At 36.0% G+C, this 18,261-nt stretch overlaps 1 protein-coding gene across 6 annotated transcripts in view; it reads right to left on the bottom strand.

Moving 5' to 3' along the window:
- Positions 1 to 824: 824 nt before the first annotated feature.
- The window catches only part of OXR1 (oxidation resistance 1), a 369,883-nt gene continuing 352,446 nt past the window's right edge, over positions 825 to 18,261 (bottom strand). For 3 of the 6 annotated variants that reach the window (XM_033842653.2, XM_019942254.3, XM_019942257.3), the window contains 5 exons: positions 13,705 to 13,830; positions 12,770 to 12,922; positions 6,572 to 6,667; positions 5,092 to 5,165; positions 825 to 2,734 (listed from right to left, as the gene is read on the bottom strand). In XM_033842653.2, coding sequence (XP_033698544.1) covers positions 2,599 to 2,734; positions 5,092 to 5,165; positions 6,572 to 6,667; positions 12,770 to 12,922; positions 13,705 to 13,830 — 585 coding nt within the window. In that variant the 3' untranslated portion in view covers positions 825 to 2,598. Of the gene's footprint in view, positions 2,735 to 5,091; positions 5,166 to 6,571; positions 6,668 to 12,769; positions 12,923 to 13,704; positions 13,831 to 15,769; positions 15,851 to 18,261 lie in introns of all 6 variants that reach the window. The other 3 variants (XM_033842652.2, XM_019942256.3, XM_073794664.1) reach the window with 2 other exon arrangements.

The raw sequence follows: 18,261 nt of genomic DNA, 5'->3' as shown, positions 1-18,261 counted from the left end.
TACCTATATGTTGTTGATTTAAAATTTTTTTTATCTATCAGAACAGAATATTAATTTCCCCCTGCCCCCAATCTGTTCTCTAGTTTCTCATATTATACTATAATAAGTTCCACAACTAACCTAACTTCCCTATCTGCTGCTTGTTTCTACTCTTTGTACATCACCCATCTCGATGAATAATATATTCCTAACAAAAAAACCTGAGAGCTATCCTTAACTCTTTCTGACATCCAATTAATAACCATATCTTGTTAATCCTAATTCCTAAATCTGTTTCAAATCCATGCCTCCTTTCTTATCACTATTGCTACTATTCTCGTTCAGATCTCAACATTTTCGCTCTGGACTTTTCAACAGTCTTATTAGTGTCCTTGTCTCTAATTTGTTTCTCTACTAATCTACTTTTCACAGACATCTTTCTAAAGTGGAAATCTGATCATAACATTCTTGCACTCAAATTTTCTTAATCGTTCCTATGAGATTAAAAAAAATCTAAATTTTTTGACACTGCACAACAACAGAGCTCTTTATGAAATTAGTCTTACCTTGCTATGCACTCCCCACCAAGAAAACGAGGGACATAATTTAAAAATAACAAATGACTTACATTTCCTCATGTGCCAAGTACCCAAGTACATCCCCATTTTTTAAACTGTGCTGTTCCCTCTGTTTGAATGCATCCTTCCATCATTATTACTATTACCACCACCACACCACCACCATAGCTCCTAGAACCATTTTTCACATATAAAAGACAGTAGTACATTTAATCAGACTTCTTAAATATAAAAATAACTTGATTATTCAATAAATCCAAACTCAAATTTATATTTATGTATTTAATTTTATTTGGTATACACCACTATGACCTTATTGTAATTGAAATCCAATACAGGATTTTTTTATGATTAGTCAACTCCACAAAGACAATAATACTGCTGTGGAAGACCAAAGGGGGAAAGAAACTGATATATTTATTTACAGTTCCCTATATTGTAAACATTTAATCTATACACTGGTAGTAACTTTTAATGAGAGCTTTACATAAACAAGGAAACGATGCCCTGTATTTCTATTCATATTCGGCAATAGCATATTAAATAGATTATCAGATTTTCTTTTTCATTAGCATTATGCTTTCTTTAGATAATTATCTAAACTTTCAAAAGATCTAAATATATCCAAGTACTATACAACTAAATCTACTTAAGCCAACATATTTGGCTTATAATTTCATTTTTAGAATAATTTAAAGTGCTATAAGCAACCTGGCAATCAACACTTTCTATAAGAACAAAACTACCTTTAAACATTAATTTACAAGATAATATACAATGTTTACCTGGAATAGCTGAAATTTCAGCACAAGGTCACTGTCACATGTATAACGGCAGGTTTTTTTGCATTACATGAAGCTTTGAAATTAACTGATGAATTATTGCCGCAATGGCTTATTACTGGTTTCCTACAAAAGAGGATAAGAACTACTGATATATTTTATCTTTTCTTTTTTTGAGGTCACTTGACAGTAAGTTTGCATATTCAACAAGTCTACTGAGTTACAATATTCTACTATAATCATTGCCCTTTTATAACAGCAAATGCTAATGGTGATTAATAACATATACCACTCAAAAAAAATCACAAGGTTTTTTTTTTTTTCTTTTGAACAGGAACCTTATTTTCGGAGTTGGTGTGCAACAAGGCTAAAACAACAGAACTATAAAACAGTATACCTGACACAATATGTTGACAAAATATGCATCTGTCTCTTAGTTTTTGTAGTTATGATAATGCCCTGCTAAGCTACAAATATGTAAATAGTATATTTTCTTGCTTGATATATTAAATTCAGTAGAATCATCAAGTTCTCGTTCTCCTCTGTCACTTTATAACTCTTTATCAGATAATTCAACGATGAAAGCATATGCCCAAACCCGCAGATCATGTGCACTGTGGTCTATTACAATCAGAATTTTCCTCAAATTTCATTTTTATTAAAATGAAATTGAGAATACAGGCAAAATTAATAAAGAGAATGTTGTACTGTGAATTAAAACTAGAACTCAGTGGTCTATGAAGTATGCATTGTTTTGGCATGTGTTTTTTCCTTTATAAGAATAACTAAGTGGAGCATGTCGAAAAGTCACCTGTGCCAACCTCACAGATACAGCAGTACCTGGTCTTCATTCCCTCAATATCCCAGGTTAGACTACTCTACTAAAACAATCAATATAGTTAAAAAAATAATAAACCAAAATAGGTTCAACAAAAGAGCACCATCCTATTAGGAGACTGAGAAAACATGGATTATAGATGAGGTGGTCACTATGATCAAAATGCTACCAAAATTCTGACAAAACCTAAGCTGTTACACTGCAGGGACCCACGCCATGGTCTAACCCTAAAGACCTCTGGTACAGAAACATGATTTTAAAAATAAATTCCAAAATTATAGCTGTAAGAAATGGTGATATGAACTATTTTTAAAGCATGAGTTACATGTTACATTGTATTGCTTCTTGAACTTTCCAAACAATGCTTGTTTGTCCATGTCAGGTTTGGGCCATTATCCTGCTAAGAGAGAGAGCATTATATTCATTCAAAAGCCCAGATTTCAATGTCTTGGATAAAGAAGTCTTCCTTCTTAGAAAGTGTATGATTTCCAAATGTTTTACAAGAATGGCTTCTTCCATGGTAGAGATCTCCATCAAGCCACAGGGCAAATTCTCCCCTGTAATACATAGAAGAAAATAGTTCTAACAAAAATCTTTTAATACTTATGCCCTAAGTTGTAAAAGAATAATTGCAGAGGCTGTAAAATATTAATTTAATGAGACATTTCAATATTCAACAACTCTAAAAATTTTTTTCAAAACCATTCCCTACTCCTTTCCACACAAAGTGGCACAAGGCAACTTTGTTTTGTTCATATCCCATTATAAAATCACTTAACATATAGATCAAGGAGTAAGATGAACCCTCTAAAATTATAGAATTAGCTTTTGAGGCAGGTACTACTCTGTTATTCTTTGCCTGGTATTATGAATTTCTCTTTGCTGTTTGGTTTTAATATATTTAACATGAGTTTCTTAGAGACATGAAAACTCCCTATCATCTAAAATAAAATGTGTGGTTAATGTTAACGGTTCACTCTCTTTTTCTTTTCTTTGCGGTACGCGGGCCTCTCACTGTTGTGGCCTCTCCCGTTGCGGAGCACAGGCTCCGGAGGCGCAGGCTCAGCGGCCATGGCTCACGGGCCCAGCCGCTCCGCGGCACGTGGGATCCTCCCGGACCAGGGCACGAACCCGTGTCCCCTGCATCGGCAGGCAGCCTCTCAACCACTGCGCCACCAGGGAAGCCCAAGGGTTCAATCTCTAACTCACCGCTGAGGAAACTTTAGACTTGAGTTGTTCAAGGTCCCACATGTGATTTATGTTGAAGCTGGAATTTGAATCAGGTCTATCTGACTCCAAAGCCTATATTCAGTCCATCACATGATTTTGATTTCTTTGGGGCTCCTGTTTGGAATTCTGGAATATCAAGTCCTTATAGCTCCCATTTTCTGAGACTGTACTCACCTTCAAAGACTGTAAACTTGTCTAATTTGTTATCAACTGACCCAATGGTGAGTTTAGCTGCTGGAATCATGTTGCATCATTAACACTAAGTTGCAGCAAATATCTAATGACATTGTGTACATTACTTTCAAAGACTAAAGGCACCCTTAATAGCTTGACATTATAAGCCACTTGCTTGTGAGGCTTTCCTGGAGAGCTAACTGAATCACATGTAAGACCACCATTGGAGTAGGGACGAATGACTCTGTCTTCTCCCCAAACAAAAAAGGTGTAATTGGAACATATAAACATTATAAGCGAATTCCAACAACTAAAAATAACATGGTTTTTAGTTACCTGGTTATGTCCTTCAGAGAAGGCTATCATAACCATGGTTAATTTTTAATCACTGAAATCATGTCTTCCAAATACCTATCTATAGAGAAGTTGTAAGAGAATGTGCTAGAATCACTCAGGATGATGACTATTCAGGCAACAAGATTCTGTGACCTGAACGAATTATTATTATATATCCTGAAATGTGGGAAACAAGTAACACGTCTATAAATTTAGGAATTATTTAGCATACATTATTCCGATCCTGAAGGATAGAGAGAAATAACAAATGAAGGAAGTCGTGTTTGCTAAGGGCTAGTTGAGGAGTCTAGGCTAGGAGGCAGTAGAGCAAGCTACCCCCAAATACCATGAAGACTAAATGAAGTTGGAATACCAGAACAAAAAAACAAAGTTTCTCACAATGCTTGCTATGCCAAAAGAATCAAATCAAACTGCTGATTACTCATACTGTTAAAAAAAAAAGAAAACAAGCCCTGAAAATCGGGGGTGGGGGTGTCACTAACATTTTTAACAGGAAAACAGATTTCTATTGTCTAAAATATCAATCCAAATAGTCTCCAGGGTAGAATAACATGAAAAATTTTAGACCTTTTTTATAAATTGAGAGAAAGAACATATCACCATGGTTTTCTGAAAATCTGAGAAGTTCTAAGGGATTAGTGTATTTCTCTTTCAACTATCAAGAAGTCACTAGACTTTAAAAGAAGGGTTTTAATCAAAAGGGTTAATCAAAGGGGAATCAATTAAACAGCATTTTGAGATGAGTAGTATTCTACCAAGAGTTTCAAATACTACACTCAAGCACCTTCTTGCAAATATTATACTTTCTTAGTCATAATATATAAATTAGGATTCCAATGTCAAAACTTTCCAAAGATAGCTGATTTTATAAATAACACAAATGAATTTTTTTTTTTTTTTTTCGGTACGCGGGCCTCTCACTGTTGTGGCCTCTCCCGTTGCGGAGCACAGGCTCTGGACGCACAGGCTCAGTGGCCATGGCTCACGGGCCCAGCCATTCTGCGGCATGTGGGATCCTCCCGGACCGAGGCACGAACCCGTTTCCCCAGCATCGGCAGGCGGACTCTCAAGCACTGCGCCACCAGGGAAGCCCCACAAATGAATTTTTAAAGTTTCTTTCAAAATCTCACAGTCAAATGTTCAAGAGACTTACCCTCCACCACCAAAAGCTAGTGAATCCATGTCTCCTTTGATAAAAAACATATTATCTCCTGTCCACTTAAAGACCTACAAAAATGACAAAAGCTTTAAATATGTAGATGAAAATATCACTACGTGAATTTCTCTTTTCTGACTACAAGAGTTCAATGGTTAATGAGAAAAGTTAAAGAAAGTAGAAAATTAGTTAAAAACTGAGTAGATGTCATTAACTTTTATTTTAGCATCAAATATAAATGAACATTAATTTGATAATGTTTTAACATTTTGGTATAGGGCCAAGGTCTTTTCTTTGGGTATGAATTTGCCTATCATTATTCTCACAGAAGCCTATAGCACGTGTTTATGCTTTCCAGTTTCAATTTCTTTAAAGAGGAGTGAACATAAAAACACTTGAGACATTCAAGGGTAAAACTTTTAGATGTTAATATTCTTAAATATTTTTAACCTTTCATGCAAGTTCTACCTAAACCTAATACAACATCAATTTATAGCCCCTCACCTTTATAAAAATTTTCCAAAGTATTCATTACAGTTTTCAATAAAATACACTTTAGCACTCACTTTTTCATATACATATAACATTTGTTTAATTACATTATTAGTTACCAGGTAGAAACAGCATCATAAAAAAGGACTGGAAACAAGTATAACTGAAACTTCAAAAATCTGTAACAACTACAAGCTTCCAGGTAGCTGTAGGCATCAGTTGATATGTTTTATGGAAGGAATGGAAAGCACTAGTTAATCTGGTGAGCCACTTAAACCCAAATTTGTTAAGAGAGTTCACTCCTATTATGTTATCAAATCCTATTTTGTTCATTATAGAAACTGTTCCTAAAGACAATTTTTTAAAAAACCAACTGTGTTGATCCCTATTTTCAAGGTTATAATTTCATCTCTTAGGTACTGTCTGACATGCTGAACCTGACTGTACCAGAGACTCTGAGATTGCACTCAATGCTTTAAACAGTTACACATTCACTAAAATGCATGTATTAAATTTCAGATCTCATTGGCATTAGAATGTATCTAATTTTAGTCAAGTCACAATAAAGAAAATGAAATCAGGTAATCACTGTTGATTTAACCCCAAATAATTTGTTTTTTAAATTTTCAAGACTGACATCATTAAACTTAGTCATTAAAAGTTTCTAGAAATTTTACAAAGATAAACAAAACAGTAATAATGACGTATACTCCTTACTGAGTCCATGATGTCTTTCTGGTACCACACCAAGTGTTACACGTATATGATTCTCATTTAATTTTTAAACAACCTTGTTACATTTTATGATCCCCATTCTAACCACAGGAAAGTTGAAGCTCACAATGGTCAAAAAAGTGCTTGGTTATCAGTTAGTAAAAGGCAGAGATTGAGAGTCAAATGCAAGTATGCAGGACTCCAAAGTGAATGTTCTATTCAAGATGACACCTCTTCACAAACTGAATATAATTGGAATAAGTGTTCTTACCTCAAATTGTGGACAGAATGTAAAAACAAAGGTCTCTCCAGTACCATAAAAGCCATCACTTACTTTAAATGGCTCAGACGCCAATGCACCAAAAACCTAAGGATAAAAAAGGCACGTTCAATGACATGACTATTAATTTGTTTCGGTAAGCACTGTCCCAGTATATATGTTTAAGTAAAATGCAAAAAGTTTAATCTAGCATAGTTTTGTCTACTTGTACTTAAGAAGTGAAACATGACCAGTTGTCACACAATTCATATTATTGTCAGGTACAAAGCATATCAGTTTCTCAGTGGGAAAAAACCAGATTTTTCCTAGTTTTGAAATCTAAAAACATGTCTATTATAACAAAAAGATAATCTAAAAAAGTGGTAGCCACATTTCAGCATGACAATGTACACACAGTGAGGACAACATGCTGTTGTGGTACTGTAGCACTTACGACAGCAAAAACCCCTCAGTATGGGTAAACATTCTACTACTAAAAAGGCATGTCAGTTTCCTCTTCATTAGACAGTAAATTCCATGAGGACAGAACTTCAGTCTGAATTGTTTGGTCCTGTAATGCCTTGCCTTTACACAGTACAAGACACACAGTAGATACCCTAAAAAAAGGATGAATAAATGAACAAGAGGACTGGACAAGTCATTTCAATGTTGTGGGTCTAAGGTTCCAGATCACGAAATGGCAAAGTAGAGTTCGATGATCTCTACAGTCACTATCTCTCCTGACATTCTACTTCCAGACTCAATTTTTAAAATAGACTTTTCTTATTGTAAGGTGTGTATGTACATATATATATATATATAATACAATCATACAGATCAATTTGGAATTATCACAAAGCAAAGTTCCATTCAACCTTCATGCAGACCTAGAAACAGGACATTACCAGCACCCCAGAAACTCTGTACCACCACCTCCACCTCCCAGAATGAAGCTATTAGGTCTGACAATAACAAAGACGTGTTTTGCCCATTTATGAACTTGCTGTTTCAGGAATAACCAAACCGTCTCTTCCTTATCTGGGACTTTGTTCTTGGTCTCATCCTCACACAATTATCTTTATTTATTTTATAAATTTTATTTATTTATTTTTTAGCTATTTTTTTAAAAACATCTTTATTGGAGTATAATTGCCTTACAATGGTGTGTTAGTTTCTGCTGTATAACAAATTGAATCAGCTATATATATACATATATCCCCATATCTCCTCTCTCTTGCATCTCCCTCCTTCCCACCCTCCGTATCCCACACCTCTAGGTGGTCACAAAGCACCGAGCTGATCTCCCTGTGCTATGTGGCTGCTTCCCACTAGCTAGCTATTTTACATTTGGTAGTGTGTATATGTCCATGCCACTCTCTCACTTCATCCCAGCCTACCCTTCCCCCTCCCCGTGTCCTCAAGTCCATTCTCTACATCTGCATCTTTATTCCTGTCCTGCCACTAGGTTCTTCAGAACCATTTTTTCTTCTTCTTTTTTTTTTACATTCCGTATATATGTGTTAGCATATGGTATTTGTTTTTCTCTTTCTGATTTAGTTCACTCTGTATGACAGTCTCTACGTCCCTCCACCTCACTACAAATAACACAATTTTGTTTCTTTTTATGGCTGAGTAATATTCCATTGTATATATGTGCCACATCTTCTTTATCCATTCATCTGTCAATGGACACTCAGTTTGCTTCCAAGCCCTGGCTATTGTAAACAGAGCTGCAATGAACATTGTGGTACCTGTCTCTTGAGTTATGGTTTTCTCAGGGTATATGCCCAGTAGTGGGATTGCTGGGTTGTAATGGTATCTCTATGTTTAGTTTTTTTAAGGAACCTCCATGTGGTTCTCCATAGTGGCTGTATCAATTTACATGCCCACCAACAGTGCAAGAGAGTTCCCTTTTCTCCACACCCTCTTCAGCAATTATTGTCTGTAACTGATATCTAGTCTCATAGTGTTGTGGTCAGAAAAGATACTTGATACGATTTCAATTTTCTTAAATTTACCAAGGCTTGATTTGTGACCCAACATATGATCTATCTTAGAGAATGTCCATGAGCACTTGAGAAGAAAGTGTATTGTGCTGTTTTTGGATCGAATGTCCTATAAATATCAATTAAGTCCATCTTGTTTAATGTATCATTTAAAGCTTGTGCTTCCTTATTTATTTCCATTTTGGATGACGTGTCCATTGGTGAAAGTGAGGTGTTAAAGTCCCTTGCTATGACTGTGTTACTGTTGATCACCCCTTTTATGGCTGTTAGCATTTGCCTTATGTATTGAGGTGCTCCTATGTTGGGTGCATAAATATTTACAATTGTTATATCTTCTTCTTGGATTGATTCCTTGATCATTATGTAGTGTCCTTCTTTGTCTCGTCATAGTCTTTGTTTTAAAGTATATTTTGTCTGATATGAGAATTGCTACTCCAGCTTTCTTTTGATTTCCATTTGCATGGAATATCTTTTTCCATCCCCTCACTTTCAGTCTGTATGTGTCCCTAGGTCTGAAGTGGGTCTCTTGTAGACAGCATATATACGGGTTTTGTTTTTGTATGCGTTCAGCCAGTCTATGTCTTTTGGTTGAAGCATTTAATCCATTTACATTTAAGGTAGTTATCGATATGTATGTTCCTATTACCATTTCCTTAATTGTTTTGGGTCTGTTATTGTAGGTGTTTTCCTTCTCTTGTGTTTCCTGCCTAAAGAAGTTCCTTTAGCATTTGTTGTAAAGCTGGTTTGGTGGTGCTGAATTCTCTTAGCTTTTGCTTGTCTGTAAAGGTTTTAATTTCTCCATCGAATCTGAATGAAGTCCTTGCTGGGTAGAGTAATCTTGGTTGTAGGTTTTTCCCTTTCATCACTTTAAATATGTCCAGCCACTCCCTTCTGGCTTGCAGACTTTCTGCTGAAAGATCAGCTGTTAACCTTATGGGGATTCCCTTGTATGTTATTTGTTGCTTTTCCCTTGCTGCTTTCAATATTTTTCTTTGTATTTAATTTTTGATAGTTTGATTAATATGTGTCTTGTTGTGCTTCTCCTTGGTTTTATCCTGTATGGGACTCTCTGCGCTTCCTGGACTTGACTGTTTCCTTTCCTATATTAGGGAAGTTTTCAAGTATGATCTCTTTAAGTATCTTTTCAGCCCCTTTTTTTCCCTCTTCTTCTCTGGGACCCCTATAATTCAAATGTTGGTGCATTTAATATTGTCTCAAAAGTCTCTGAGACTGTTCTCAATTCTTTTAATTCTTTTTTCTTTATTCTGCTCTGCAGTAGTTATTTCCTCTGTTTTATCTTCCTGGTCACTTCTCCGTTCTTCTGCCTCAGTTATTCTGCTATTGATTCCTTCTAGAGAATTTTTAATTCCATTTACTGTTTTGTTTATCATTGTTTGTTTGCTCTTTAGTTCTTCTGGGTCCTTGTTAAACGTTTCTTGTATTTTCTCCATTCTATTTCCAAGATTTTGGATCATCTTTACTATCATTACTCGGAATTCCTTTCCAGGTGGACTGCCTATTTCCTCTTTATTTCTTTGGTCTGGTGGGGTTTTACCTTGCTGCTTCATCTGCTGTATATTTCTCTGTCTTCTCATTTTACTTAACTTACTGTGTTTGAGGTCTCCTTTTCGCAGCCTGCAGGTTCATAGTTCCCGTTATTTTTGGTGTCTGTCCCCAGTGGCTAAGGTTGGTTCAGTGGGTTGTGCAGGCTTCCTGGTGAAGGGGACTAATGCCTGTGTTCTTGTGGATGAGGCTGCATCCTGTCTTTCTGGTGGGCAGGACCGCATCAGGTGGTGTGTTTTGGGGTGTCTGTGAACTTGTTATTTTAGGCAGCCTCTCTGCTAATGGGTGGGGTTGTGTTCCTGTCTTGCTAGTTGTTTGGCATAGGGTGTCCAGCACTGTAGCCTGGTGGTCATTGAGTGGAGCTGGGTCTTCACGTTGAGATGGAGATCTCTGGGAGACCTTTCACCATCTGATATTACGTGGGGCTGGGAGGTCTCTGGTGGACCAATGTCCTGAACTCAGCTCTCTAACCTCAGAGGCTCAGGCCTGACACTTGGCCGGAGGACCAAGACCCTGTTAGCCACATGGCTCAGAAGAAAAGGGAGAAAAAAAAGAAAGAAAGAAAGAGAAAGAAAGAAAGAAAGAAAGAGAGAAAGACAGAAAGAAAAATAAAGTTATTAAAATAAAAAATATATTATTAAAAATAAAAAATAAGAGTAATTAAAAAGAAAGAAAGAAAGAAAGAAGAGAGCAACCAAATCAAAAAAGAAATCCACCAATGATAACAAGTGCTAAAAACTATACTAAAAAAAACCAAAACAAAGCGAAAAAAGACAGACCCCTAGGTCAAATGGTAAAATCAAAGCTACACAGACAAAATAACACAAAGAAGCATATAAATACACACTCACGAAAGGAGAAAAGGAAGAAAGAATATATATATATATAAAAGAAGAAAAAAGGAAGAGAGCACCAAATCAATAAACAAATCTACCAATGATAATAAGCTCTAAATACTAAACTAAGGTAAACATAAAACCAGAAACAAATTAGATGCAGAAATCAAACCCCAAATCTACAGTTGCTCCCAAAGTCCACCTCATCAATTTTGGGACAATTCATTGCTTATTCAGGTATTCCACAATGCAGGGTATATCAATTTGATTGTGGAGCTTTAATCCACTGCTCCTGAGGCTGCATGGAGAGATTTCCCTTTCTCTTCTTTGTTCGCACAGCTCCCGGGGTTCAGCTTTGGATTTGGCCCCGCCTCTGTGTGTAGGTTGGCGGAGGGCGTCTGTTCTTCGCTCAGACAGGACGGGGTTAAAGTAGCAGCTGATTAGGGGGCTCTGGCTCACTCAGGCCAGGGGGGAGGGGAGGGTACGGAATGTGGGGCGAGCCTGCGGCGGCAGAGGCCAGCATGATGCAACAGCCTGAGGTACACTGTGTGCTCTCCTGGGGAAGTTGTCCCTGGATCACGGGACCCTGGCAGTGGCGGGCTGCACAGGCTCTCGGGAGAGGAGGTGTGGATAGTGACCTGTGCTTGCACACAGGCTTCTTGGTGGCTGCAGCAGCAGCCTCAGCATTTCATACCCGTCTCTGTGGTCTGCGCTGATAGCTGCATCTCGCACCCATCTCTGGAGCTCGTTTAGGCGGTGTTCTGAATCCCCTCTCCTTGTGCACCCCGAAACAAGGTCTCTTGACTCTTAGGCAGGTCCAGACTTTTTCCCAGACTCCCCTCCAGCTAGCTGTGGCGCATTAGTCCCCTTCAGGCTGTGTTCACGCAGCGAACCCCAGTCCTCTCCCTGGGGTCTGACCTCTGAAACCAGAGCCTCAGCTCCCAGCCCCCACCCGCCCTGGCCGGTGAGCAGACAAGCCTCTCAGGCTGGTGAGTGCTGGTTGGCCGCAATGCTCTGTGCGGGAATCTCTCCGCTGTGCCCTCTGCACCCCTGTTGCTGTGCTCTCCTCCGTGTCTCTGAAGCTTCCCCCACCCACCTGCCGTCTCCGCCACTGAAGGGGCTTCCTAGTGTGTGGAAACTTTTCCTCCTTCACAGCTCCCTCCCAGAGGTGCAGGTCCCGTCCCTATTCTTTGGTCTCTGTTTTTTTTTTTTTCTTTTGCCCTACTCAGGTACCTGGTGAGTTTCTTGCCTTTTGGGAGGTCTGAGGTCTTCTGCCAGAATTCAGTAGGTGTTCTGTAGGAGCTGTTCCTCATGTAGATGTATTTTTGATGTATTTGTGGGGAGGAAGGTGATTTCCACGTCTTACTCCTCTGCCATCTAGAAGCTATCTCTCACAATTATCTTTAACTTTCTAAAATTTACCCACATTTCAAGACTGTCAATTTCCACTACTTCCTGGAACCTCATTCTTATCTCCCTCAGATAGGAATGAACAATCTAAACACCCCTTTTACTTTTTACAGATTCTAACTATACTGGGTATATTTTGCTTGGCTTTAGAGATACTCACATACTTTAGTATTCTTTTCTACCAGACTGTAATTCCTTTGAAGGCAGGAACTGTTTAATTATTCATGCTCATATCTATACCTCTGTAGGACTCAGCATTGCCTTGCATATCAAAAGCACTCAATAATTACCAGTTAAACTTAATAAAATGTACTAATGAAAATTTTTATCAAAAGAATATGCTAACATTACTGTTACTACCATCTCTTAAAAGGTAAGGTTGTTATTTTTCATACCTGCCCATCACTGTCTTTAATCACCATCAGCACTGGAGTGTCTAAACCTGTCATTGTTCGATAAAGGGTCTTCAAGCTTGTACCATGCTTCCCAGTACCATAAACAAGAGTCCATGGATAGCCAATTGTTCTTGGTGGAAGATGCTTGGTAAGCTTTGAAAAATAAATTGTTAACACATACTCAATAGTTGCTTATTGTTAATCTGTACGATACTAATCCAGTTGGAATTTAATAGTACTTTATAAAATGCAGCCTACAAAAATAACAGTAGAAAATATCATTGTCAAAGATACTGAGATGCTTGAAGACTAACTGTACATTTCTTAGTATGAAATATTAATTGTTCATTAGGAAAAGAAACAGTCATACCAAACAATATACAGATTAGAATAGAGTCAAGAAACATGGATTACTTATTGTTTGCATCCTCTGTATCAAATTAACAAAAATATTTGATGAACTGTTAGCTTGATTATTAATAACCTCTCAAATCCAGAGGCAGACTATCAGAATTGGAAATCAAGCTTCAATATGTTATAACTGTATGGCTTTGAACATTTATGTAACCTCTCTGCACCCACGTTTCTTCACTTACAAAATGTGACAATAAGAGCATCCAACTCCTACAGGGGCTGCAACAACTACATTAGATTGCCCATATAAAGCAAGTAACTGGCACACAATAAGAAATTAAATACTGGCCATTATATTGTCTCACCTAAATTGCTACTGTTATTTATTTTAATGTCTGCTTACCCAAACCTCCTAATATCTTCTATTACAGCTAGCTGCTATATTTTGTTTACTTTCTCTGCATTGAAGACTAAGACTAGGAACAGCAGCCCTGCTTCTTCAGTTTTCAAAACAACTGAAAATAGGGTATTTTATTCTCATGGCACATACTCAGAAAGGCACATATGTGGGTAGGTCATACCTTTTCAATTTGATCTGGCAGTAAGAGTTCACTGGGATCACTTAGGTTTGGTCGAAAAGATTCAGATTCCAGGTCTGCTTTCACTGGAGTAACCTGCTTTGAATTTATATCTTCCCTTGTAGTAATCTAAAGAAGTAAACAGCAGCAACATATTAATACAGAACGGCAACCAACCTTCAAAAATTTTAGCCTTTTGAGAGAAATAAAACCTTATACCTTAAAAAAGGTGGCTAAAGCTTTAATTTAGGATTTTAGAATAGGCAAAAGATGCTCCATCTAATAACAATGGCATGTCCAATGCAGAAAAAGTTTTTTTATAAGCAGACATTTTTCTCATCTACTACATGAGGAAGGACAGGTATTGAATGATAAACTCCACATTTCTGGTAAAAAGAGGTAAGTTGCATGGAAACTTTAATTTTTCTGTTCAAGGGCAAAAAATGAGCCAGCTAGCTTGCTTTTTATCTGTGCTATTTAAAATATGTGAGAATATTTTTTCACGGTTAACATAAAATTTGCCAAAAGTAATTAAGAAAACTTCCTGGGTGCCAAAATTTTAATTTAAAAAATAGTACAAAAAAAAAGGATAATGTTTCATTGGTGTGCATGTGTATGTGAATTTATCTGCTTCACTGAAATGGTTACCATTAGTTTTAGAAATGCCTTTTTAATTTTTACTTTCTAAACATGAAATTTTTTTATCTAGCTGAACCAAACAATACATTTAAAAGTTAACTTTTTCACAAACCTATTTTTAAATTAGAACAATTTGATGCACTAAAAAGTATGTATGCTTTTCTTGATGGAAATGATCTCACTTATATTCTTAAAATGATAAAATGTTGATTAAATCAAAACAAATTCTTATACAATTTATTCTGTTGGTACTTTTTCCTATTAATTTTATTTTCATATGTAAAATGGAATAATATTAGAAAATAAAATATATGAAACAACAGTGATATTCTTCAAGTGACAGAAACGTTGATTAACTTAAATTCCTGTACAATTTATTCTGTTGGCACTTTTTCATATTAATTTTATTTTTATATATAAAATGCAGTAATATTAGAAAATAAAATATATGAAATGAAACTTTTAATTTGGAAAACAGAATTCTATTGCAGCAGATAACTAAAATGCAGCAATTCTCGACGACTGTGATTCCACGCAGGAATGAAATCTTGCTAAATTTTGTTCCTTTAACAGATTTCTTACCAAACCTAAACAACATATATTTTCAACCAATACATGTTCTAGAACTGTATTGTTTTTTGATGAAAACTATATTAATTCTTTCACATCATCATCATGTTTTACCCTTATTTTGATGATGTGAAAGGTTAAAAAATATCCAAGGCAGCATGAGAAGCATTAAAAGAAAAGAAAAAAATTCAGGAGTTCTAGCAAAGCCATGAAAGCATATCTCATTAAGAAGAGGAAAACACACAATAATACACCAAGCTGAAAAATGAGCTCAAATATATAGTTCTTATTCCTGAAAAATCACAAAGATTATTTCACAGAATTTTAAACAATTTATCTAGTTGTAGTGCCTAATCTATACTATTCCAAAGTATTTCTAATACCAACCAGGAAAACCTAAGGAGAAAAACAATTCATCTCATTATGATATGTGATGTAGGGTTGATACAACTGAAATAGCCTTAAAGAAGAGAACCTTGCTATCCGTTAAATTTTAAAACATTTTCCCATAGTACATCTTTCGGATTCCATTTAGTAAAGATTCTACCTCAAACCCAAGACATTCTTCCAATGTAAAATGAAAACCCCTCATCAATCTAAGAAATACAGTACTGAGAACAGTTCTAAAATAACAGAAAATTCCTCTGAACATTTTTCAAATGAAAAGATGCCAGAAAAGAAAGTCCTACAGCTCTTCAAGGCAATACTGTACTCTTTAATACAAAAGGAATTTTCTGATGGCGTATTTTAGTGCTGCAGTCAAAACGAATCCTTCAAAAAAGAGATTTGCCCTGACAAAAGACACTGAAAACAGGGAATATTCAATCTCTGGAGGGGTTTAAACTACTGAAGGGGGCACCTGGAGACGTCTGCAGAGTGTGCGCAGTTCTTCAGTATTTAGAGCATCGATCCTGCGGTGATACTCAGCCACTGACACTACCTGAATATGGAGACAGGAAGACAATAATTCCACTGACAGTTGAGAAAAACAGCCAAAACAAAACAAAAATTGGAGAAATTTAAATGGGAAAGAGAACTGTAATCAGGATTTCTTTCCCCACTCCATGCTGAAAATCCAAGAGATTTATATATTAAACTACGGTGACATACACATGAATGAATTTAACTTATTAACTACTACATCCAACTAACTACTAGTACACAACTTAAGGTTTATTTATAACTACTAGTACACAACTTAAGTTTCATATAGACAGAATTTGACTGAATAAATAGAATTACAGTCCTTTATAAAAGAAACACTATATAAAACATAACATGCTTTGCTAATATCAAAGATAACATCTAAAATCTAACTGTCTTGCAGTTTACAAAGAAAATGGTAGTTTCAACTCTCCCCTTCAAATCAGTTTTAACTCAAAGGTTACATCCTAATGGCAATGCTGGAAAAATTTCTTCTAGGCAAAGGTAACAAACGTACCCGTGCTATATGATCTGTATCAGAACAGAGAAGTGGGGGAGCAAGAAAAAGATATGAAGTACATTTTAAAGCCTAAGACAGTAAGAAAAATAAGCTCCAGAAATAGAAAATTAGATTTTTAAAAGCATATCTAATAGCACTCTCAGGCATGTCCACTTAGTCTTTCTAAATGATCCTAAACTGAAAGTTTTTGCCTTTCCTCTACAGTAACTCTTTGTAGTTGGTACTGTAGCAGTTATTTGTGACTAAAATGTAATGACCTTCCTACATTCTAAATTTCTAAGGGAAATTCTATATCTTCTATAATTGTCTAGACCAGTCTCTTGCACGGTGCTGAATTTGAAAGCCATGTCTGACAGATAAATATTATTATAAAAAGCCCATGAAAACAGACAAGTTTCCTCAGACTGACACAACAGCTACAGCTTTTTCAGATCGTGACATAATTCCCAAAACAGTAAGCATAATATAGTGAACTCTGGTGGTGCTATAAATGTGTGTTGAATTCTCCTGACCTATGACAAATTCCTCTTGTGATCAATCAATTATGTGTAGAGGTTCTGGTCACAAAATGCAGTTAAACCAACTGACCCATAAAAGGTTTAGATTTTTAAACTAACCTAGGTTTTAAAAGGTTCTTGTTCCAGTCAACTAAAACGCATTAGCTACTTCTATGAAGAGTTGTAAAGTTGTTGAAAGCAATGAAAGACATGAGAATAGAAAAAAGGAAAAGAAACTGAACAGATTTTCCATTCTGGCCATTATTATTAGATTGACTTTTGAAAAGCAAGAATGCTTGCAATATGATAGCTGACTCTCTACTTACAAAGAAACCCAAAGTAGTTATGATTTCAAGCTCTGGGGAATCAGATGGACCTAGGTTTTCCCCCTTCCTTATCTATTTCTCCATAAAACAGTGGAAATAATAATAGTACATACTAAATAGGGTTTTTGTGTAAATAAAATGAAGAAATGAAATGCACATAGAGGATTGAGTATAGTGCCCACCACAGACTAAACAGGGGTTAACACTACTTTTACTTAATTTTCCATCGATCACCCTAAGGACTGAAGGATAATGTTGAAGAGTCTCCATATTTATTTTTGGTTTTTATTTTTGATATTAAAGTATTTCAGTTTTAAGAACTCAACTATTTTATATATTTTGTCTATTTTGAAAGTTCAATTTAAAAATATTAAAGGTTTTTCAATTAAGAACAGAATTTTCAATAAAGATGAAAGAAAAATTAGGTACTAAAAGTAAAAAAAATTAAAATCACAGCTTGCTTTTCTAAGACCAGCAAAAGAAATCTCTACAAAATATTTAATGACCAGTTATACCTTTCTTCCTCCTTCCTATGGCATTCAGTCTAATCGAGTTTCCTAGACAAGCATTTTCAAATTATATGACTTAACTGTTCCTCTGCATTCTTTCTATTCCTCTACTCAACACTGATCTTACACTGAAAGCTCTTCCTTTTACCATATAAAACACAGTTCCTGGATGAAAGTAAAATTGAATTTGCTCACAAAACGGATCAGTTATAATCTAATTGTATCAACATCACTTAGAGTAGGAATCATCAGTGAAGGAACCATAAACTGGCATCATAAGTATAAGCTTATAACATCTGGTAGTCATAGTTTCTCTAATGTCACAAATCTACTTTCCTCATTCATTTTTTTTTTTTTTTTGAACTGTATTCCTTTCTGGAACTTATAAACTCACCACTTCCTTACCTTTAAATATTTACTCATGCTGTGATGAATGATAATATACAATATTGTCAAAAGAGTAGGTGAACTAATAAAGAAAAAGGATTTGAAATCAAATGACTATGATCTTGGGGTGGCCTCAGCCTGCAGCAGCTTCAAGCAGGATTTCGGTTCCCCGGCCAGAGACTTAAGTC

The sequence above is a fragment of the Tursiops truncatus genome, chromosome 17, assembly GCF_011762595.2.
Source record: "Tursiops truncatus isolate mTurTru1 chromosome 17, mTurTru1.mat.Y, whole genome shotgun sequence".
NCBI classification, from domain to species: Eukaryota; Metazoa; Chordata; class Mammalia; order Artiodactyla; family Delphinidae; genus Tursiops; species Tursiops truncatus.
This window is presented reverse-complemented; position numbering and strand designations above follow the sequence as displayed.